This window comes from Corvus hawaiiensis, chromosome 19 (assembly GCF_020740725.1).
Source record: "Corvus hawaiiensis isolate bCorHaw1 chromosome 19, bCorHaw1.pri.cur, whole genome shotgun sequence".
NCBI classification, from domain to species: Eukaryota; Metazoa; Chordata; class Aves; order Passeriformes; family Corvidae; genus Corvus; species Corvus hawaiiensis.
The window spans coordinates 445,852-467,590 of record NC_063231.1 but is presented as its reverse complement, the minus strand read 5'-3'; the positions used below and the strand labels follow the sequence as shown (position 1 = coordinate 467,590).

The 21,739-nt window shown below is 63.7% G+C and overlaps 4 protein-coding genes across 5 annotated transcripts; 2 read left to right on the top strand and 2 right to left on the bottom strand.

Moving 5' to 3' along the window:
• The first annotated feature begins 9,855 nt into the window (after positions 1-9,855).
• On the top strand, positions 9,856-12,822 carry LOC125335939 (probable low-specificity L-threonine aldolase 2). Its single transcript, XM_048323966.1, is given in 9 exon segments — positions 9,856-10,443; positions 10,600-10,683; positions 10,774-10,868; positions 11,110-11,259; positions 11,261-11,296; positions 11,447-11,583; positions 11,754-11,947; positions 12,267-12,488; positions 12,491-12,822. Coding segments are annotated over 9 exon segments (1,314 nt in total). The 5' UTR covers positions 9,856-10,157; the 3' UTR covers positions 12,601-12,822.
• A 385-nt stretch (positions 12,823-13,207) lies between these two features.
• AFMID (arylformamidase) lies at positions 13,208-15,966 on the bottom strand. 2 transcript variants are annotated; one of them, XM_048323964.1, is made up of 11 exons: positions 15,880-15,966; positions 15,656-15,746; positions 15,476-15,580; positions 15,354-15,402; positions 15,098-15,183; positions 14,947-15,019; positions 14,577-14,674; positions 14,338-14,416; positions 14,035-14,164; positions 13,657-13,761; positions 13,208-13,542 (listed from the first exon to the last, which is right to left on the bottom strand). In XM_048323964.1, the coding sequence occupies exons 1-11, from the start codon at positions 15,907-15,909 to the stop codon at positions 13,513-13,515; spliced, it is 876 nt and encodes a 291-aa protein (XP_048179921.1). In that variant the 5' UTR covers positions 15,910-15,966; the 3' UTR covers positions 13,208-13,512. The 2 variants fall into 2 exon arrangements, with proteins under 2 accessions (XP_048179921.1, XP_048179922.1); XM_048323965.1 differs by lacking the exon at positions 14,035-14,164.
• A 314-nt stretch (positions 15,967-16,280) lies between these two features.
• TK1 (thymidine kinase 1) lies at positions 16,281-19,204 on the top strand. Its single transcript, XM_048324091.1, has 7 exons — positions 16,281-16,382; positions 16,584-16,615; positions 16,707-16,820; positions 16,900-16,993; positions 17,327-17,416; positions 17,500-17,619; positions 17,727-19,204. Exons 1-7 carry the CDS (start codon positions 16,317-16,319, stop codon positions 17,880-17,882), a joined length of 672 nt encoding a protein of 223 aa, XP_048180048.1. The 5' UTR covers positions 16,281-16,316; the 3' UTR covers positions 17,883-19,204.
• Positions 19,205-19,520: 316 nt separating this feature from the next.
• Positions 19,521-21,703, bottom strand: SYNGR2 (synaptogyrin 2). Its single transcript, XM_048323833.1, has 4 exons — positions 21,569-21,703; positions 21,180-21,417; positions 20,767-20,906; positions 19,521-20,665 (listed from the first exon to the last, which is right to left on the bottom strand). Exons 1-4 carry the CDS (start codon positions 21,671-21,673, stop codon positions 20,468-20,470), a joined length of 681 nt encoding a protein of 226 aa, XP_048179790.1. The 5' UTR covers positions 21,674-21,703; the 3' UTR covers positions 19,521-20,467.
• Between the last annotated feature and the right edge of the window lie 36 nt (positions 21,704-21,739).

Below are 21,739 nucleotides of genomic sequence, written 5' to 3'. Positions count from 1 at the left end.
CCAGCCCTCCTAACAGAGCAAGGGGTTCACAGCACCCCATGGTGGGGCAGAGTGGGAAGCTGCCCCCAGGGACGGCAGCCAGGCTGCCCACAGTGACCCTGTCCAAGTCCCCCCAGCCAGAGCCCAGCCTTCCCATCTCTGTGGGAACAGCCCCAGCTTCTTCGCTTCCCAGAAGGGCCCTGGCATTGCCGACCAAGGGCCTCTTCCCTCACGGTGCTGCAACCCGCGGCTGAGTCGAGAATCCGGGAAGTTCCGCCAGCCCCACGGGTTTCTTGGAATAAAGCCAAGCTCGCGGCAGCAGTGACGCAGCGGCCGGCGGGCAAATCCCTGCTGAAGGTTTCACAAACCTCTCACTGCTCCAGAGCAGCTGAGCGGACTTGGCCCTGCGTTTCATAAGCAGCCTATCAAGCATGTCCCACAGCCAGTTCCCCTCTGCCCTTCACCAGGGCCAGGGCAGCTGAGCTTCCCCTGGGAGGGTTCCTGGATGGGGAAGATGTTACCAGGGTGATCAGACCCTGACACCGTGTGATGGTGCCAGGAGCCAGACCAGAATTTGCACAGGGCTCCAGAAACAGGGCTGGGACGTTGGGGTCCTGCACCTCTCCACACCCCAGATCTCCTGGGGCTGGGCACCAAGCAGCACCAGCAGAACTCAGTGCAGCTGTAAGCATAGCATGTCCCCAGTGCCATCAGCTCTCCATGCTGTGAAGGTGGCCATGCAGAGCAGGGTGAGAGCACCAGGCCCAGGGAGAGCCTGACAAGGTGCTGGGGTACAGAAGGGTGGTCAGGCAGGGACAGGCTGCTGCCCCACAGCCCCTGCCTGACCACCTGTCCTGCCTCAGCCTGGCCTCCCCATGGGGTGCAGGGTAGCCACCAGTGCTTCCCATCACACTGCTGGCTCATTACTGGCACAAGAAGGAAGTGTCCGCTGGGATGGTGAACCTCAACCCTGTTGGGTCAGGGGTGCAGGAAACCTGCTCTGGTGTGTACCAGCCTCTGCAGAGCCAAAACAGGAAACCACTGCAGCCGGTGATTGCTGCGGGCAGCGAGCCCCAGCACAGCAGCAGAGGGCTCGGCCAGCACCACAGCTCTGTTGTGGCTACACCAACCATGCAGAAAACCCAACTGGTCACAGACCAGTGAAGGCTCCCCAGCCCCACACCAGGACCCCAAGGAAGGTGGCAGTGGACACAGCACCAGAGGTCACTGGGCGGCAGAGCCAGGCAGGGAGCTTGCTGTGAACACACCGACCTTGTGGCACTCCCCTCACGCACTTCTTCCTGCTTGGCTCTGCAGCACCAGGACATTCCCACATCTACCACTACATTTCCCAGTAGAATGCAGGAAAGGGCTGTGCAGCAGCTGGGGACTTACTGTAAATGGCACCACCTGCTCCTTACGTGGCAATTCCTCTGCAGGCCAGGGCCACGGGGACGGTTGGGAACAGGGACTGGGACATCTGCTCCCCGTGTGCTGCCGGGAAGCACAAGCATGAGCTCTGTGGCAGAGCCCAGGGCTGGCACTGGTGGTCCCAGATGCAGGCCCAGGACAAGAGACAGCTGCTTGCGCTGGAGGAGGAGCAGGGCTGCAGCTCTATGTCCCCAGAGCCCCTCAGTTCCACAGCTGCCCCTCATCTTGGGCCTCTGCACTCTGTACTGCTTGAAGTCCCTGTCCTGGTAGCAGCTCAGCTGCCGGTGACCTGGCCCCAAGCCTTGGTGTATGGGGGAACCATGGGGGCTGGCTTGGCCCTGGCTCTCCCTGGACCAGGCAGGGCTACTAGCAGGCAGGGAGCAGGGGGTGGCAGCAGGACCCTGTGCCCAGGCCAGGAAGTATTTCGGGTTGCAGCTGAGCCCAGCAGGCTGTGTACATCCCCATGGAAACCCTACTTTGTTGCCGCTTCCCTAGCCAGACCCGCGGCCAGCTCCAGGGAGCCAGCAGCTGCAGATTCCTCACTCCTTCCATCAGCAGCTATGCGAGCTGCTCTGCCCCAGCCCCCCCGGCCTCAGCTCTCTGCTCCCTGGCAGAGACCCGGGCCCAGGGCTATGCTGCTCCTGCACCTGCACTCACAGGGAGCAGTGATGTGCCAACCACTGGCTATGGTCACTCCAGCACGTCATGGGAGGTCCCTGTGGGTGCTCTGGCAGCAGGCTGCCAGCTGCCTGGGGTGTGCTTGCCCAGCACAGTGCAGAGTCCTCAGATGACCCTGGCAGAGCAGCCATGGGCAGGTGCCAAACCCTAGCCCTGGAGCATCCCTTGGCCTCACATCCGTCCTGGCCTCAGCCGCGGCACAGGAGCCAGCAGTGGCAGAGCCACACATGTGGCTGGGGATGGAGCTCCCCAGTGTGGGACCCTGTGTCTGCAATCCAGCCCTGCCCTCCTTGCCTGCCCCCTCCTCACCAGTGCACAATGCTGGAGGGCCTGAAGGTCCCCACCAGCCTGGCAGCCATCAGCAGAGAGCAACTCGAGCCACACCAGCTGGGTGAGGGGTGATGGGTGCCAGTGGCGCCACTTGGGCGACGATGGGGTGTGTGGCTGGCAGAGGGCACAGCTGGAGCAGATGCTCCCCAGAAGGACCCAGGAGCCCTGTCTCAGCATTTAATGAGTGGGAACAGGAGCACTTTACTGTAATTCCAGTAATTACATTGTTCATCCTTGGCAGCCGACACCAGTTGGTGTCCAGCGCCATGGGATCACGATAAGCCACCTGGCAAGGAGGCTTGGCAACACGCTGTGCTGCCGGGCAGCCAGCCAGGGCAGGGCAGGGAAGGGCTGCGGAGCAAGGTGTGAGGTACGGTAAGGGCCCGCCCCGGGAGTTCCCGTCACTGGCGCGCAGGTGGCGGCCAGGAGGGCCCGAGTGTCCAGGGTTGACTGCTGAGACCACACAGCCGGGGATCCCCAGCCCGCTGAGGTCCTGGCAGGATCCTAGCAGCCACCCATCATTGTGGCATCCCCAGAACCCAGCGGTCCTGCTGGGCGCTGAGCTAGAGCTGCCGGCAGTGGGATGTTCCAGCCACACGCACAGTGGGGGTTTGGGACAGCAAGGTGCCAGCAGGCTGGAGGGGAGTCCCCACCCACCAGGTGCAGGAGGGGGCAGGGGAAGGAGAGGAGGCTGCCTGTCACCCCCAAGGACCTGGTGTCCCACCCTGCCAGCACCACTGCAGCTTCCAGGCAGGCAGGTGCTGCCCCTGGGTCTTTCCTGCCATCGCCCACCCACCCCGGCCCAGCTGCGGCATCCCCGGGTGGTCCTCACTGGTGCTCGGGGCCAGTCAGGAGCAGGGACAGTTGGCACCCCAGGGACAGAGTGGGAGCCCTGCTGAGTCATCACTTCACTGTTCTCGTTTTTCCATGGTGCTGTTGTGCATTTGCTGGAAGCCAGCTCAGAGCCATGACTAATCTGTTCTCAAAACAAGCACAAAGCAAGCGCGAGGTTTGTGCAAAGCCACGGGGAGGAGGCGGAATCACAGTGCGGGGCTGAGCTGGGAAGGCAAGATGCTGGAGCAGCTGGGAATGCCCAGCCACGGAGCAGCCCTGCAGGCAGCACCCTCCTGTGTAGGGGGTGGGCACAGCAGAGGTGAGCAGGAGCACTGAGGACCCCCAACTTTCCCTTGCTACAGCGGGGCTGGAAGTGCAGGCAGCGTGCCGGGACAGGCTGCAGCCGGCAGGGCAGGCAGGTGTGGACCATCAGCATGCAGAACCCCATGTGCCATGGCCAGAGTTGGGGCTCTCACATGGGTTGTTTTGCCCTGTGGGGAAGCCACCGGAGGGGGAGGCCAGGGAGGAAGCAGAGGAGTTTGTTCTGGCCAGAACCGGGCATCCATTGATTTGCTGTTATTAAAACCAGAGCTGCTGTCGGGAACTCCACAGCCTGGCTGCCCTCGCCTGCTTCCTGGAAAAGGCTGTCCCGTGTGCCCTCACCAGCGGGAGATGGGGCCCCCAAAGCACCTGGCAACAGCAATGGCCTGTACTGCGTTTGGGTGGCAGCCGGGGCACCGAGCCGAGGATTCAGTTTTGCCTTTGGTGCCCACCGCTCTGCTGCCCAGCAGTTGGCTCCCAGTCGGCCACTGTGCCTCCAGCCCTCCTCAGCACCCCCGGTGCTGCCTGCGGTGCTCAGGGCAGCCCTGTCACCCCACAGCGGGTGGCAGGACAGAGCAGTGGCACCCTGCTGAACAGAGCGTTTACTGGAGAGGCAAAGTCATCGCTTCCAGTGGGGGATGAATCACCCCTGTCAGGAATTCTGCCCGGGGGCTTTTCTGTAAGAGCATGGAATTTCAACACTGGCCGCCCGTGCCCTCCCGGGTCCCCCCTTCTTGCACAACCTCTCGCCGGGGTTGCTGTTCCCAGCCCCGGCTTTGCAGCCACAGCAACCCCTGCGAGGCACGGGGGTCCCAGCGCAGGGGGTCCCTGCGCACAGTGGGGACAGGGCAGGGACCAGGCCAGGTTCGCAGCGTGGAGCAGCTGCCCACCCACAGAGCTGCGCACCCCGGTGCCCCACAAAGCTGCCCCTGTCGCGAGTGGGTCCCCTGGGACCAAGGGCTCCCCAGTGCCGCCCATGCTCAGCAGTGCCTGTCGCCAGGTTTGGAGCCTCCAGCTGCACTGGCACCCACGAGCGAGCGGGTGTAGACGGAGAGGGGAACTAGAGAGCTGCAGTGGGGGCTCTGACAGAGCATCTTCCCTCTGCTACGACCAGGCACATCCCACCCCCATTAGGGCTGACGGTGTGTGGGGAATGCTGGCAGGGTGGAGGCATGGGGCTGCAGATGGAGGGGCAGCTCCTGGTAGACCCCTGCCAGCTGCCACCGTCACCGTCCTGGTGCTGTCTTGCTGTGGGGGGACACCACTGGCCCAGGGGCTGCCCCACCATGGGCCAGGCTACTGGAGAGAAGGCGAGAAGGGAGCCAGAGCTTTCCCAGCAGACTGTGGTGACCCGAGAAGCCCTGCAGCCATGCTGGGACTGGGGATTCTCTCAGTTTCCACACACAGCAGAAACTCTGTGAGAACTGAGTGAGAGCAGAGGTGTTTCTGGATAAGGGGGAAGCACATTCAGAGCAGGAACTGAAATATCACCTTTGAGACTTGTGGCTCCTCTCAGCCTGGCGCAGCACAGATGGGCTGTGCCGGCTCCCAAACAAACCCCAACAACTTCAACCCCTGCCTTATTTGTTGCATTTTTTCATTACAAACCAGAAGAGTGTCATTTCAATAAAACAGCCTGTATTTTACCCTCCTTGTCTCAGGGTACAGACAACTGATTTCCGGACAGAAAGGATTTTGGTCTTTTTTGGTAGTACCTCCGTCATAGTGGCAGGACTGGCATGTGGGCCCTTTGCACTGAAGCTGTGGAAGCTGCTTTTATTTTTTGCTTTGCACTTTCTGCCATTCCTGGAAATAGCTGAAGTGGCCGCTCTGACCTGCCTGGTGGGAAGCAGCCACAGCCCCCTTGTCCCACTCAGCCCCTGCCCCTCTGCACCGTGCCAGGATGTTCCACTCCCAGAGGGGCTCCCAGGACACACAAGCTGAAGTCCCATGCACCAAGATCGAGCAGCTCCATCCCAGCCCCACACATCAGCTCCAGGCTGATTTATAGAAATCCAGTGGCTGGGGCTGACGGTGCCTCCTGCCAAACCTCATTAACGGCTGGCCCGGGAGAAGACAAACAGCTCATGCAGCAACAAGGAAATCCTTGTTTAAGCATTTCTGGCTGTGCAAGGCCCTTCACCCCATACCCAGGGGAGAAGGAGGAAGAGGAGGAGGTGAGGAGGAGGTGCAGGCTACAAGCCCCAAGTTGGCACCACCCTGGCAGCCAGGAGAGCCAGGAAGGAGACACAAGGGGACATATCAGGGTCTGCACAGGGAGGGATTCCCCAGAATGGGATGCAAGGTGGGGGAAAGCAGTAAGCTACATGGGCATGATGGGGGCAGAGGGCTCCCACTCTGCCGCAGGACCCTGCCTGCCCCTCAATGCCCCCTGCTCCCACCAACACGAGGTTCCCTGCACAAAGTGCTGGCCATGGGTGCAGTGAGCTCCGGGCACACCAGGCAGCGTGGGAGGCCGTGGGAGTCAGAACCAATGTGCCTGTCCACAGTGGGCACGGGACACCAGCACAGCTGGCCTGCGGACCTGGCACCAGCAAGCTCCAGAGCAGCATCAGTGACCTGCATCTGCTTGCCCCACGTGTGGCTCAGGATCTATTTCATCATCTGGAGAAAAGCATTTACTGCCAATAAACGGGCTAATTAATTCTCCTCAAAGACCTCTCAATTATTCATCTCGGGCCACAGAGAAAACAACTAGAGCACTTACCTCAGCCCTGGCTCAGCCAGTGTAGCAGCTGGTGGCCGGCAGGGCACGGCGGGGACGGCCCGGCACAGCTCTCGGCACGGACCCGCAGTGCCTGGCCATCCCCGGGTCTGCCCACCCGGCCGGAGCGTCCCTGCGGAGCGCTGGAGCAGGGCTGTGGAGCCGGCACAGCCACCAGTCCTTAGCCGTGATCGGCTCCAGCGCTCTCTCAGGGTACTACCAGAGCTCCCCCAGCACCAGGGCTCTCCCAGGGACCCCCGGCTGCTCCCTCCCCACAGCCCCATGGCAGCCCGCACTGGAGTACCCCGTGCAGAGGGGCTTTTCCCCCGACGGTTCTCCAGCTCCTTGGCCCTTGGGATGTTCCCTCTGCTCCGCAGAACAGGGCCAGCCCCTGTTCAGGTGCACCCTGAGAAGGGAAACCCTCGGCATGGGGGGCACGATGGGCTGGGGGGGCCCTTCCCGGCACGGCCGGAACCCACGGGGGCTGCGGCCACAAAGGCCCTCCGGGGCCAGTCTCTCCCACCTGCTCCCGGTGCGCGGCGGGTCAGGCTGCCCCGCACTGGCGCCTCCGGGACCCCGGGGAGCGGGGCCATCGCCGCCCGGGGCCAGGCGGGCAGAGTCCCCCGCAGGCCCCCGGAGCCGCCGAGCCGGGCCGGGCGAGCAGAACCCGGCGGGTCCCGGGCTCGGAGACGCCCGTCGGGCGGGCAACGCGCCGCCGGCCGAGCCGGGAAGGGTTAAGGGCGGTCGGCGCCCCCCCGGCGCGGAGGCCGGGCCTGTCGGGAAGCCGGGATCTCTGCGGCGGTTTTACTGGAAAAGTCGCTGCCGGTGGAGGGGGGGCACCCGCGGCCTCGCAGGCTGGGGACGGGGCACCGGCCGGGACCACGCGGACACCGGGCTCCGGCTCCGGCACCGGCCCGCGCGGGGCTCCGACGGAGACTCCCCGGAGCAGCCCGCGGCTCCCGCACCGGACACGGCCCCGGCAGCCCCGGGACTGTGTCCGTCGGGGGTCTGTCCCGGGCCGAAGCTCGGCCGGTGCCGTGCGCGAGCGGCGGCCGCCGTGTGCCGCAGCTCGGGACATGTCACCGGCACCGGGACCCCGGGAGTGCGACGGGTGGGGGCCCGACCCGACCCGACCCGACCCGGCTGAGCCTGGAGCCGGCGCTCCCGGGAATCGCCCTGCCGCTCCCGGCAGCAGGAAACTGCTCGGCTCCGTGGCTCAGCCCCTCGGGGGCGACGGATGGCGGCTGCCCCGGCCCAGGTGGGACCGGGACCCTCCAGAACAGGCAGCGCCAGAGCCGCCCCACTGGGACGAGCCATGGAGCCCAAAGGGCACACAGGGTGAGCACCATGGACAGTGTGGCCGCAGGGCTAAGGCAGCCCGACAGGAAAACACCCCGAGCTCATGGTGAGCATGCTATGGTCTCTGCCAGGTCCTGAGTCAGCCCTTGGCACTCAGCACAAGACCCCCAGGGCATTGCCTGGGCCACTGACAGCTCCATGGCCGCAGCCACCGGCTCTGCTGGGAGGCTGGGAGCAGAGCCCATTGCCAGCCTTTCCCAGGACAACCATGTGTGCCAGAGGCAGAGGGCTCAGCTACAGCACCGTGCTCCCCTCATCCTGCAGCCCCTCCTGAGCCTCCTGCAGCCGGGATGTGCCAGGGCTCAGCCCTGGGGACGTGCAGACCAAGCAGCTGGGCCTGGCAGGCCTGGGATGGGGCTGCCGGTGGGGCTGGTAGCAGGGGGGGCCCAGCTCCGGGAATCGGCCCCAGTGGTTGCCAGGCCTGTGGTAGGGAGGGGGGAAACCCGATCCTCCGCGGTGGGATCTGGGCTCCACTCCCGGCTCCCCAGCCAGGCCTCAGCTGCTAATTTTAGCCCTGGGGAGGCACAACTAGAGCAGGAGCTGAGCCCAGCAGGGCAGGGGCTTAGCCCACCACAGGAGCTGGTGTGGGCAGGTGGTGACTGCAGTCCTATGGTGCAGTGTGGTCCTGGGTGAGCCCCCCACTAGTCCCCAGCTGCCAGCCAAGCCCCTGGCCAGGCACTGGCACTGCCCACTCTCTGCCCAGCTCCCGTGGCCTGAGTTCAGCCACTCCACATACAAGGCACAAGCACTTCCATGGGCCCGGTGCTGGCCCCACCAAACCCCACCGTGGCCCTGCTGGGCCCCATGCAGATGGGGGAGCTCTGTGGGTGCTGGTAGCAAGGGAGGACCCCCAAGGCAGGTCCCAGCCTAAAGTCCCAGGGAAAGGCACAGGGCTGAAAGACAAGGGGCTCTGTGGAAGACACCCACCCACACTGTGAGTCCCCCAGAAGTTGTGGCTGCTGCCCAGTGAAGGAGCCCCTGCTTGGCTGCAGACCCTGACTGGGCTGGGGGGGCTGCCCTTCAGCTTTGGGCACAGCAGGGCAGTCGACCACCCCATCAGGTGCTGTGGGAGTGGACGGGTGAGTGGCTAGGAAGGCTGTGCTGAGGGATGCTCCATCCATCCAGACCTTCCAAGCAGAGAAAGTGGCTCCAAAGCCTGCCCTGCCCTACAGCAGCAGCCCCAGGTGGAGGGGGGGATCCCTGGCCTAGGGCCCCACAGCTGCTCTTCCCCCAGCCCTTCACCTGCAGTGTGACCGGCTGCACTGCCCAGCGCTTACTGGAAGAGGAAGCTGCCGGGAAGGCGGTGTGTGTGGCGGGGCAGCTTTGGGGAGGCTCAGCTGGGCTCAGCAGCCGGCACAGCTCAGCTGTCCATGCTCCCAGGTCCAGGGCCAGTAACGGGAAGCGTCTGCTCTCAGTGACGGTAAATCAGATCGGGGAGATTAGAGGCCTTTTTGCCTAATCATGAGCAGCTTGAAGTTGGAGGACAAGTTCCTGGAACAAAGAGGAAATGGAGGCAGTAAATAAAGAAAAACTGTTAACATGTGGCCCTGTGTGTGAAAAACGTTTCATGAAGGACTGTTTATGGCTCACTCATCTGCGGGGCTGACAGCGCGGGGGGGTGACAGGGGATAGTGAGGGAGGGGGCTCCATGGACAAGGGCAGGGGTATGGGCAGAGTGGGCACCAGTGGGGCGGCTGCAGGGGGCTCAGGATAGGGGACCTGGGGCAGCCAAGGCTGGGGGGGCATGTGGCAGAGGGGGGAGAAGGCAGCAGCGTTACAGCAGCCATAGCACAGGCGGCTGGAGCACAGCACACGCGTTAGAGGGCAGGGGCTGGGCAGCATGTGCCCCTGAGGGGAACATGCCCCTTAATGTGCCTGCCCTATTGATTCCCTGCAAATGCTAGGAGAGGTGCTGGGTGCTGCAGAGCTGTGCCCCCCACCGTGGTAGCAGCAGGGAGAATGATCCAGCTGGTCCAGCCCAACGGGGGGAGGTGAGGGGGTCTCGCTACTGCTTTGGGCTCATGCCCTCCTGCTGGGGGGCAGTGGGGATTTCTGCCAAGAGGCTGGTGGGTCCCCTCAGAGCAGGCAGGGAGTGCCGAGATCTGTGGAGCTGCCCAAAGATCCCAGAGCACCGCTGCAGCGCCAGCCCACCTGCGGTGCCACCGGACTGCACATCGGCTGCCAGGGAAGGCGCAGCCAGGGCCAGAGCCAATTCCCAGCGGCCAGACGACCCCGTGCCAGCCTTGTTGGCAGGGGGAGCAGCGTGGCGGGAGCAATTCCTGCTCAGCCATGGAAAGACTCTGGAGGATCCCCCTGGCGCTCCCTTCCATCGGACACCCAGGATGGGGATCTTGGCAAAGCGAGGGGCCGTGGGACAGTGCAGGGCCGGGGCAGCCCCCACCCGTGTTCCCAGCGCCAGCGTGTTGGGGGATGGGGGGATTGCAGGGACGGCGCCTCTGCAGGGGCTGCGCCGCCGAGGCGCGGAACGTGCGCGGGGCCCATGCAGGAGCCGCTGCCCTGTTCCTGCCCCGTGTGTCCGGGCCCCATTCCCGGCATGGGCGATCCCACCCCCGCCCGGGAGCGCTTGCGGGGGGCGGTCCCGCCGATGCGGGCGGCGCTGCGGCGGGGGCGGCTGCCGGGCCCGGGGGGGCGCAGCCGCGGGGTCCCGCCGCTTGCCGTGGACCTGCGGAGCGACACGGTGGCCCGGCCGTGCGCGGGGATGCGCCGCGCCATAGCCCGCGCCGCCGTGGGCGACGCCGACTACAGGGAGGACCCGGCACTGAACGGTGGGCGGAGGGGACGGGCCTCGCACGGGGTCCCTGTCTGCAAGCCCCCGACCCGGGGGCAGCAGGATGGGGAGGCCGGAGCGGGGCTGCGGGGGCAGCCGGGACCTGTGGGGTCCCCAAGCCCCTGGCCCCCAGGACATCCGTGTCCCCTTGCAGAGCTGCAGCGCCGGGCCGCGGGGACTCTGGGGACGGAATCGGCTCTGTTCGTGCCCACGGCCACCATGGCCAACCTCATCGCCGGTGAGTCCGGGGCTGCACCCGCAGACCCCCGTGCCCCCAGGCTGTGGGCTGCTGCCCTTGGCCCCCTCCCTCACGGCCCTTCTCTCCCAGTGATATGCCACTGCCAGCGCAGGGGGGCTCAGCTGTTCCTGGGCCAGGACACCCACCTGCACCTCTCCGAGCACGGCGGGGCCGCGCAGCTGCGTGCCGCGGGCAGCCACGGTGGGCACGCAGCGCTGCCGGCAGGGCTCGCAGGGCAGGAGGGCGGCCGCGTGCTGCCCTCCTCTGGCTGCCAGAGCATCTCCTGGATTGTCCCAAGCCACGGGCTGCGACACGAGTGAGGGCTGTACACACCCGATGGAGGGGACAGAGGGGCAGAGGCCTGGAGCCCCCGTGCACCACCACTGTCCCCTGTCAGCTCCAAGCTCTCTCCTGCCCTGGGCACAGGTCGCCGGTGTCCACTCCCAGGCACCGCCAGATCTGCCGAATGGCACATTCGACCTGGACCAGCTGGAGCTGACCATCTGTGAGGCGCACAGCAGCCAGTACCACACGCGTCCTGAGCTCATCTGTCTGGAGAACACGCACATCTCGGCGGGGGGGCCGGGCACCGCCCTTCACCTATCGCAGGCAGGTGAGAGCCCACAGATGGTGCTGGCACAATCCTGCCTGGCATGGGCAGCTGGGCCCTGCACTTGGGGACACTGGAGCTCAGAGCGTGGCTCATGGTGGCACCAGATGCCCCCGGGGTCCCTCCCAAACCAGCTGCCCCTCTGACTCCCAGGTCCGTGGGCTTGCAGACCGTTACGGGCTGCGAGTGCACATGGACGGCGCACGACTGATGAATGCAGCAGTGGCCCAGGGTGTGGAGCCAGCTCAGATTGCCCAGCACTGTGACTGTGTGACCCTCTGCTTCTCCAAGGTCTGCTTGTGTGGGAGGGGTCCCCAAGGCTGGCAGGGACCAGCACAAGCTGCAGCCTGCCCCTTGTTTGCAGGTGTTGGGCTAAGAACACATGTGGCAGGCTGGGCCTGTACCCAGGAGGGGCAGCTGCCCCTGGGACAGCTGGGGTGACCCCGTTGTGGGCTCTGCGGGGCCTGGGTGCCCCGTCTGGTGCAGTGCTGGCAGGGTGCAGGGAGTTTGTCGCTGAGGCCTGGTGTGTGCGGCAGCTGCTGGGCGGGGGGATGCGGCAGGTGGGAGTGCTGGCAGCCGCTGCCCACCTTGGGCTGCAGCACACGGAGGTGATGCTGCGCAGAGACCACAACAATGCCCAGCACTTTGTGGAAGGTACCTCAGGGCCCCTTACTGTGCTGGGATGTAACAGCACACCTGGCACTGCCCAGCAATACCACGGTACTAGTGGCTTGGGCACCGTCCCTAGATGGCCACACTGGGTCTCCAGGCAGGTGAGGATGCTGCTGGGATCCTCACCTGGCTGGAGTGCCAGGATCATGCCATGACTGTCCCCGTGCTGCACTCAGTGACGCTGGTACCACATGGGGGGAGAAAGGGCTCCCCTTCATCCAGAACCTGGAGCAGGGCTGGGGCAGGTAGCCTCTTCCAGATAGCTGGGGCAGTGGGCTTGCATCACCTCGGCCTCCCACAGGTATCCATGTGCTGAACTCTCCCCTCTGGTCCATCAACCTGGCAGCGGTGAAGACCAACATTGCAATGGTAAATGTCCAGGGGACCTGGCCCTCCCCCGCTGAGCTCTGCGACCGCCTTTGTGCCATCAGCGCGGAGGTGGCTGAGACCGGGCAGGCTGTCAGCGTCTTGCTACTCCCCTGGTCAGCACAGACTGTGCGTGCTGTCTGGCACCGCAACATCTCGGCCGTGACACTGAGCTCACAAGGAGAAAGCTGGAATTTGTGGCCAGGAAGTGCCAGGAGGAATTGGCCTTGGGACTGCATCCGATGCCTCAAGGCACCGGGGGAGCCTGAGCACTCTGCCAGCCCCGCAGCTGCAGCAGTTAAGCAGCCCAAAGGACTGCTGCTGGGAACACATCTGGAGCCCCTTTGTCCTCCAGATGAGTTCCCAGCCATCTGAAACTCAATATCAGCCCTCACAGGCAGCCTGAAAAACCAATGTGAGCCCAGCCTAGTGGAGACCCCAGCTCTCGAGGCAGTCAGTGCACAAAATAAACGTGTTTTGGCGGTCCTGTAGCTGTGTTCTCTCAAATGTGCTCTTTTCCTGGCTCTGCAGCAGGGACATCATCATGGCCACGGTCCCCATGGAGGGACAAATGCTCGTGAGGACATGGAAGCATCTCAGCCACAGGACCAGGGTTGCTGCACAGCAATGCCAAGGTTTGTGTCTGGCCAGGACTGTCCCAGGAGCTCGAGCCCAGCCTGACCCAGATGGCTCTGTCACTCCCATTCCCAGAGGCTTATGTCATTCTGTCCCACAGCGGCAGGTGGGCTCCCCAGGCTTCCCCTGTCATGTTCTGGGTCAGCAAGTCCCAGAACTCTGCACTGGAAGAAGGGATTCTCTCAGCAGCAGTTGCACTGGGTGTGCACCCACTGGCTCCCTGGGAAGCACTACCCCAGGCAGCAGTAATTCCCATTTTATTTCATACTGCCAGTGTGCAGTTTAAAGGACACTGAGGGAACAAACTTCATGATCCAGCTGCCCAGACAGAGCCTTGCAGCCCTCAGTCCCTTGCGCTCCAGCGGGCAGGAACACTGCAGGGAAGGGGCACCAGCCTAGGCTGGGCTGAGTGGAGAGGGCACGGTGGAGGTCTGAGACAGTGGTCACCCCATGTTGGAGCGAGGAGGCAGCAGGCAGGGGGATACCAGACGCCTGTTGCCACCACGCAGGTCCACAGTCCCCATCTGTTTACTCCTGACATGCCCTTATGCTCTTGAAATCATGTTCAGAATCACCTGGGATGAGGAGCCAAACCCTGTGAGCAGCCCCTGACCCCACACCTCCCTGCAGGGAGGTGGCAGCCAGCCCTAAGCCCACCTGATCTGCCTTGGCACAGCCCTCCTACCTACCTGAGTGAGGATGTAGTTGTCCTCTGACAGCTTCTCAATGATGTCAAAGTGATCCACACCAGCCAGATCCAGCAGAGAGACAGACCAGCCGGCTGCACGCAGGGCCTGTGGAGAGAGCAGTGCTGGCAGGATGAACCCCAAACTCCACCTGCCCTGAACAGAGCAGCAGGAATAATGTCTTGGCAAGGACTGCTGTCCTGCAGTGAGCCAGAAACTGCTCTGGTTCAGCACAGCTCTTCATCCCAGTTGGGCAAGTTGTTGAGGGCTGGCTGGAGCAGTGTCCCCACCAGAGCCAGGCAGGGTGCTGCTCACCTGGCCATGCTCCTGTGACTGCCTGGTGCTCACCTGTCTGTACTCCTGCAACTGCCTGGTGCTCACCTGGCTGTACTCCTGTGATTGCCTGCGAAACTCTGGGGAGTCATGCTGGGCCACAGCCATGAGCACCTCACAGGCTGCTGGCACTGCCGGGGTGACATGTCTCATGGGGCTGTTCCTCTGGGCCACTTCCCTGCAGGAGTCACCCCGGTGGCAGCTGATGCAGCCCTTCACTCCAGGAGCACCCGTGCCCTCAGCTGGACTCACCAGCTGGGGCAGGCATAGGAGCAGAGTGGCTGCAGAGCCACTGACGTTCGGCTGCCTGTGCTCTGCCCCCATGGCTGTCCCCACAGCATGTGGGCTCACCGGCTCATGTTAAGAACATCATTCACATAGGTGTGCAGGATGGGCTCCAGGTCGTACACGCCGCTCACCAGCACCGCTCCTGGAGGCAGAGGCACTGGCAGGTGAGGAGCTGCACCCTGGGTGGCTCCCACAGCCCTGGGGACCTCATAATCAGCTGGGGCTCCACAGCCCCGCAGCCTTGTCCCAGGTGTGGAGATCAGTTCCCCTCCAGACCCTGTTCTGGGACATGGCAGCACTACCTTTGATTTCTGGCACCTCTTGGAATTCTGTCCAGTCTGTGGACAGCACCATGGCCGCCAGGTGGGCCCCTGCTGAGTGTCCGCACAAGTAAACGCCTCTGAAAGGAGGAAGCAGTGAGCCAGCAGGAGAGAGTGACTGAGATGGACACCTAGAGACACTTTGCTCTGTGCAGAGGAGGCGGCACAGCCCAAATGTGTCAGCTCAGATGTTTCCCAATCCATCAGCTGCTGCCTTGTGCAGTGACAGGGGATTGTGGCCACAGGCACTGCCCAGTGCTTGGACCAAGGCGCCAAAGCCTTTGCCCCACCACAGGCCTTGTTTGCCCTCAGCCACTCTCACGAACCAACCCCCGAGCCGGGAGCTGCCCACCTGATCCTGGGGTACTGCTCCACCAGGAAGACGAGGCTGCGGCGCACCTGCTGCACCATGGCGTCCATGTGGCCTAGGCAGAGGGCAAAGGGCAGGGTTGGAGGGCACCGGGCTGCGCAGGCAGCTGCAGCCTCTGCAGGACAGCACCTACCTTCAGGGGCTGTGTCGTACCCCACCGCCACCACTGCCACCCCCTGCGACACCAGCGGCGGGGCTGCAAAGCCCGAGTCGTCCTTACTGGTGGAGAGAGATGCTGACAGGCTGTGGGTGCCGGGGGCTGCAAGGCCAACTGGGGACTGGCCAGACCCCATGTACACAGAGCAAGTCCCAGAGTCAGGAGAAGGGGTCAGTAAGAGTTGGTGAGGGGGTCCCTTTCCGAGGAATCCCTCACTGACAGCCCACCTTACCTCAAGCACTGCCAGTATCCGCCATGGATGTAGACCAGAACCGGGAAGGCTGTGCAGCACAGTGGGGGATCAGCAGGGTGTCCACCCTGCCCACTCCCGGCCCCGCCATCCCCGTCACTGACTTTCACAAGGGTCCGTGGGAAAATAGATGTCCAGCTTCTCCCCGTCCCCGTTGCCATAGGGGACGTGCAGCAAGGTCTGCGCGCTGGCCCGGGCCCGTTCGGTTCCTGCGGGGGAAGGCGGTGGAGCACGGGGCCGTGGCACCGAGCGCAGCCCCTCTCCCGGTGCCCCACGTTCCCCACCTGCCGCCGTCACCGCGAGGTGGGCGCCGATGATGGTGTCCCGGTCGAGGCGGGGGGACCAGCGACTGGGAGAGTACTGGTCCTCCAGCGCCTGCGGGGAGGCAACGGGGCTGCGGCGGGGGCAGCGCCGCCGGGGCGGCGGGGTCCAGGGGAAAGCCCCTACCCCGCCGCTCGGACGAGAACCGCGCTCTGCCCACCCTCGAGCCCTGCCTCGGGGCCCCTACCTCCATGGACATATCCCGCCACCCGCCCATGCTGCGGCCGCTCCGGTGCCGCTCCCGGTGCCGGCCCCGCGCCCCCCCCCCCCCACAAGGGGCGGGGCCAGGCGGGGGCGGGGCCAGGCGGGGGCGGGGCCAGCCCGCTCCCATTGGCCGCCCCGGAGGCGAGGCCCGAGCGCGGGGGCGGGGCCGGAGCGCGGGGCGCGGCAGGGCCCGGGGGCGGGGCCGCCTCCCATTGGCCACTCGGGATCGGGGGCGGAGCCGCCGGGCAGAGGAAAATAAAAATTTTGGCGCCCTTGACCCCATTGGGCAGCGCTGCCGCGCGCCGGCGCAGCCCCTTTCGCGATTGGCTAGCGCGGCGGCGCGTGGGTGCGAGGCCTCCTCCGATTGGCTGGCGCGTCCGCACCGGAGCGGCGCGCGCGGGCTCGGGCCGGCAGTCCGCCATGAACTGTCTGACGGTGCCCGGTGTCCACCCCGGCTCCCCCAGCCGGCCCCGCGGGCAGATACAGGTAGGCACCGCTGCTGTGTATCGGGCTGGGGGATAGATACGGGGACGGTACTGCCCCGGGCACGGCCTGGGAGGCGAATATAGGTGCCGCCCCAGGTCACCGGGCTGAGGGGGCTGCGGGGCCAGGGGGCTGCACCGACACTTGGGTGGAGCCGGGGCTTCCCGTTGACCCGCTGTTCTGACCCCACCGTTCTGCCCCTAGGTGATCTTCGGACCCATGTTCTCCGGAAAGAGGTAGGCCCGGAGCGGGGGGCGCAGGGCGGGGCCCGGGGTCACGGGAATGCGGCGGGCCGAGGCTGAGGCCCGCTGACACCGTGTCTTGCAGCACGGAGCTCATGCGGCGAGTGCGACGGTTCCAGCTCGCCCAGTACCGGTGCCTGCTGGTGAAGTATGCCAAGGACACGCGCTACAGCTCTTCCGGGGTCTCCACACATGACAAGTGCGTTCCCGGGGCAGGAGGACACCCCATTTCCACGGGGCTGCCTGGCCTGTCCAGCTCACTCCTTCCCTGCCCACAGGAGTACCATGGAGGCCCTGCCCGCCGGGCTCCTCCAGGACGTTTACCAGGAGGCGCTGGGTGCTGCCGTCATCGGCATCGATGAGGGACAGTTCGTAAGTGCATGGCTGGGGTGTGTTGGCTGGGCTCTGCGGGACACAGAATCCTCCGTACACCCTATGCAGACCAAGGTCTGTGTCCTTTGCAGGAGGGGGTGGAAAGTAATGCCCTGGGGCAGTTTGATCCATGTAGCCTGTGCTTGTAGTCAAACTCTCCTTCCCTATAGTCCCTGCAGACAGAGGACGGTGGGACTGGAGCTCATTTCACAGACGGGGCACATGGCTCTGATTTTCCTTGTTCCTGGTGCTGCTGTCTGGGCATGCGCTGTGGGATCTGGAGCCAAGTGCTGCCCCCCATCCCTCTTTATGTTGTGCCTGTACCCCCTCCAGTTCCCAGACATTGTGGAGTTCTGTGAGACAATGGCCAATGCTGGGAAAACCGTCATTGTTGCTGCTCTGGATGGGACTTTCCAGAGAAAGGTAAAATAGTCATTTTGGTACAGCAGCTGCTTTGGGACCCTCGTGGAACCCACCCAGCAACATCTTCTTGCTGTCTTGCACAGGCCTTTGGGAGCATCCTGAACCTGGTGCCACTGGCAGAGAGCGTGGTGAAGCTGAACGCTGTGTGCATGGAGTGCTTCCGGGAGGCCTCCTACACCAAGAGGCTGGGAGCAGAACGGGAGGTGAGTCCCCTTGGAACAGAAACTGTTTCACCTTGCCAGTCCTGCTGGTACAGAGACTCCCTCTGGGGAGCTGGGCTCCACAGTCACTCTCCAAATTTCCCTGCCAGGTTGAAGTGATTGGAGGAGCTGACAAGTACCACTCCGTGTGCCGAGCCTGCTACTTCCGAAAGCGACCCCAGCAGGCTGGGCCAGAGAACAAAGAGAACATGCCCCTGGGCCTGAGGCAGCTGGAGACAGCTGCACCTCAAAAAATCTTCACTTGACTGCTGGGAAAACGGAGGGGAAGGGAGCTCAGTGCTGTGGCTCCCAGGCACCGGCTCTGCCTCTCTCTACTTTAGCAAACTGTTCAGTGCCTCAGCCCTCCCTACCCAACCTCCGCTGCTCCCCACACCAAGCACCACAACTGAGGATCTACCAGGCCTGATGCTGGGGGAAGCTGAAGCAAAAGCCTGGCTAGAGTGAGTTCCCATCTCAGAACAAGGAGAGGGACGAACACAGTTACTGATGCTGCCACACGCAGGCCCTGGGGCACTGCACGTCAAGCCAGGCCACAGTGCTTCCGCCACTCGCTGTGGCTCTGGCCAGCTCTCCCTGTGGTCTATGTGTGCTCAGGCTGGCACTGGTGCCTGTGAATGCAGCCCTTCTGTCTCGTGCACTGTTGCTAAATTCCAGGTTTCTCAAGACAATGTACAGCCATTAGTATTTTAAATGCAATTTTTAGTTTCCTTTCCTAACAGCCTGAGGTAACTTGTCCATTGTCACAGAGCTGTGGCACAGCTTTTAAACTGACATGTGGCAGCCCAGCCCTGGGCAGGCCCTCGACCTCTCTGCCAGCACACTCGCTTGTGTTACTGCCTTGTCAATTATTGAAACACAAGAAGGTGAAGGAAGGCCAGTCAGCCTAGCAGCTGACTCTTCTGAGGTGTTGAACTTCAAAGGGCTGTGTTCTAGCAGGCTGTGACAGAGTCCTTTGGAGAAACTGGTCCCAGGGAGAGCCTCCTCCAAATTCAGGGCAGTTTTTCTCAGGTTCAAGGCTGGTGCTGCAACTTTGGTGCTATGTTACCTGTGAGGGGTTTGGAGGCTCAGAGTTTCATCTATCAAGATTTGGACGATTATTCCAGGGAAGATCCAGCTGCTTGGCAAAGGGGCTCTCCTCTGAGGAGCTGCTTCTCCACCCTAGTCATGTCTCTTGCTCCTTCCTCAGCTTTCCAGAATTCTCAAGGCTGACTCTTACTCTGCTCTAAGCTGACTGAAGGATCCTCTTCCCTCTTTGTTTGACTCAGATTCTGGAATGTTGTTGCTTCCTTATTCCCTGTAAAAGTGGTTTTTCCTGGAAGCCAGCATCCACAGGCTCTGAGCAGTAGCTCTTTGCCCAGGCCAGACCTCTGCATCCGAGTGCAGGGTTGCTGTTTGCCTGTCTCCTGGAAGGCTCCAAGAGCTGCCTGAACTCCCCCTGCTGCCCCCACATTACAGGTGAGAATAATTGTACTCACAAGCGCTCGATTGCCAGCCCTGGGCTTTTCCCCCAGGGCTGAGGAAAGTGGTGCTGCTGCTGCTGCTTTAGGTTAATAAATAACTTAATGAACCTGTGTGTCTGTGTGTGTTTTCTACCAGAGCATTCTGCTAGGTCTTCCTGGCCCTGACCAGTGAGACAGCGTGGGCTGGTCACGGCAGCGGTCACAGGGCGCGAGGACTGCACACAGGCCTGGTGTTGGAGCTCTGCTCAGACCAGGGAGCACGAGGAGGGTGGCCTAAAAATAGCCACCAGCATGAGTGTGCTGTTTGCAGTGCAGCAGTTGGCAGGGGCTGCACTGCCCCACCTGGCACCCCCAGCTCTCAACGGGGAGAAGGCAGGAGCCTTTTCTGCTCCCCCAGAGACAAAAGGCACGTGACGGCTCACATGGTGGCTTGGTGAAAAAGTTTATTCCAAGCATACAGTGACAACTGCTGGAACACTGGCCCCAGCAGTGACAGCCCACATGGCTGCTGGGAACAGCTTTACCACAGCACAGCAGCAAACAACCTGAGACAACGGCCCCACAGGCAGCTGGTGTGGCCGGAGGGAGCCGTGGGCAGGGTGCAGGAGCACAGCCTTGCAGCAGCAAGGGCAGCACTCAGGGGGAGGCATGCAAGGGAAAGAAAGTGCTCCAGCACTTTCCTCAGCTGGAGCAGCCAGGGCCCTGCTGAGGGATCTCAGCACTCACTGCTCCCACAGATCCCAAGCCGCATCATCCAAGCACCAGCAGCTGTAGTGCAGGCTGGAGGAAGGCACAGCACGGCATTAGAGGCAAGAGAAAAGGGGGCTTTGGCAATAGCTCACCCAGAAGCAGTCAATGGGGGAAGGCACGGGAAGCCAGCACAGGCAGGAGCTGGGCCTGGCTGTGCTATGGCAGCGAGAGACGGCACTTGGGGGAACGCAGCCAGCAGGGCTGAAAGGCACTGGAGATAGGATGGACCAGGGCAACAGTCACAGGGGCAGAGCCTGGCCAGGTTCAGGGGCTGTGAACCACACCCCACCACCAAGGCACCACAGCAAAAGCAGAGGTTCATCCATGCCAGGGCCGCCCACACACCCAACTTCCCTCAGCTGCAGTGTTCACCCAGCAGCTGCAAATCATCGTGTGCCAAATCACCCACGGCACACCGGCCTCTGGACCCTCCAGTGAGGATCTCAGCTCCAGGACCAGGCCCAGGCCCCTCCTACACCCCATGAGGAGGCCCAGTCACCTTCAAACAAAGCAGCCATCACCCTCCTGCCCCACTGTCCCCTCCAAGTCACAGATCCCTCCCTCCCACCCCGCGGAAGGAATTGCACTGGTACAGCCGTCCCGCGGGTGCCAGCCAGGGCTCAGTACACTGGTGGTGGCTGATACCCCTCTGGGGCTTCCGCTGTGTGTGTGAAGGGTGGCTGCTGGTAGCTCTCATGGCTGATGTTGGGATAGCTGGAGTAGGGAGTCGAAACCTCCGGGCTGGGGTCGGCATAGCTTTGAGCAAAGTCCTCCACCCCCATTTTGTACCTCTTGTAAGCGAAGGTGAGCAGGAGTCCCTGCAGAGAGAAGGGGGCAACAGCATTAAGGCCATTCCAGGCTGTGGAATGCAGGGGGCCCCTTTGTGCTCCCCTTAAGTGGGGCAGGGTGGTTCACTTACCCAGGAGAAGATAGAGAAGAAGCTGAAGGTGATGGCAGCACGGGCAGAGTCCGCCCCGATGTACACATCCTCGGCCCGTGTCCAGGACCACTGGTTGGTCAAGAAACAGAAGCCGATGAACCATAGGAAGGTCCAGAGACCTGTGGGGGGAAGTGGCATGAGGGCCAGGGCTGGTTCTGCTGCTTCTGGGCAGTCCCAGGGCCAGACCCAGCTCCACCGTGCAGGCTGGCTCAGGCACCCGGCCAGGGGCAGCCACTCCTCGAGGCACTCAGCAGAAGCAGCAGCGCGTGGCCCGCGGGCAGCACGCCAGACGGGAGTGACTCCCTTCGCCAGGCACCGGCAGCCACGTCACGGGACAAGGCGGCCATTGTGGCAGCGGCAGCAGGCACAGCCCTGCCCCGCGCCCCTGGTACCTGAGAAGCCGAGGTCGGCCAGGACCAGGTACTTGCGGTCGGTAGTGTTGCTGATCTGGGGGAAGTAGACGTCCACCATGAAGAAGAAGATGCAGGCGAGGAAGGCGAGGACGCCGATGCCGATGCCGTAGCGACAGGCGTCCTCGTTGTGGTTGAAGATGCAGAAGAGCTTGGGGTCCTCGGCCTCGCTCGTGTAGCCATCCCCGATCAGGCAGGCGAACACGATCAAGGCGAAGACCTGCGGGGCGGAGCCGATGTCCGGTGGGCGGCACCGAAGCCGGGGGGGCCCTCTTCGGGGGCTGCCCGTCCCGGCGGGCGAGGGGCACCGGCTTGCGGCAGGGGGACGCCGTCCCGGCGGGGCTCTCCCGTCCCGTCCCGCCCCGACTCACCGCGCTGACGATCCGCGCCAGCACCTGCGGCTGCTGCACGAAGCGGACCAGGTCGAAGGCACCGCCGGCCTTGGCCGCCCCGTAGGCGCCTCCGCCGCCCTCCATCGCGCTCCGCCGCCGCTCCTGCGCGGCACCGCCCCGGGAGGGCCGGCCCTGGCGGTCCGGCGGCGC

What these genes read in the sequence shown, in the direction of transcription:
- AFMID (XM_048323964.1), bottom strand. Translation starts at nt 15,909, where the DNA reads ATGGGCGGGTGGCGGGATATGTCCATGGAG. An exon ending in GGCGGGATATGTCCATGGAG is followed by an intron (nt 15,747 to 15,879) that starts GTAGGGGCCCCG and finishes GCCTCCCCGCAG; the next exon opens with GCGCTGGAGGACCAGTACTC. An exon ending in TCCCACGGACCCTTGTGAAA is followed by an intron (nt 15,403 to 15,475) that starts GTCAGTGACGGG and finishes TGTGCTGCACAG; the next exon opens with CCTTCCCGGTTCTGGTCTAC.
- TK1 (XM_048324091.1), top strand. Translation starts at nt 16,317, where the DNA reads ATGAACTGTCTGACGGTGCCCGGTGTCCACCCCGGCTCCCCCAGCCGG. An exon ending in CCCATGTTCTCCGGAAAGAG is followed by an intron (nt 16,616 to 16,706) that starts GTAGGCCCGGAG and finishes CGTGTCTTGCAG; the next exon opens with CACGGAGCTCATGCGGCGAG. An exon ending in ATGGGACTTTCCAGAGAAAG is followed by an intron (nt 17,417 to 17,499) that starts GTAAAATAGTCA and finishes TGTCTTGCACAG; the next exon opens with GCCTTTGGGAGCATCCTGAA.
- SYNGR2 (XM_048323833.1), bottom strand. Translation starts at nt 21,673, where the DNA reads ATGGAGGGCGGCGGAGGCGCCTACGGGGCGGCCAAGGCCGGCGGTGCC. An exon ending in TGGCGCGGATCGTCAGCGCG is followed by an intron (nt 21,418 to 21,568) that starts GTGAGTCGGGGC and finishes TCCGCCCCGCAG; the next exon opens with GTCTTCGCCTTGATCGTGTT. An exon ending in TCTTCTCTATCTTCTCCTGG is followed by an intron (nt 20,666 to 20,766) that starts GTAAGTGAACCA and finishes TTCTCTCTGCAG; the next exon opens with GGACTCCTGCTCACCTTCGC.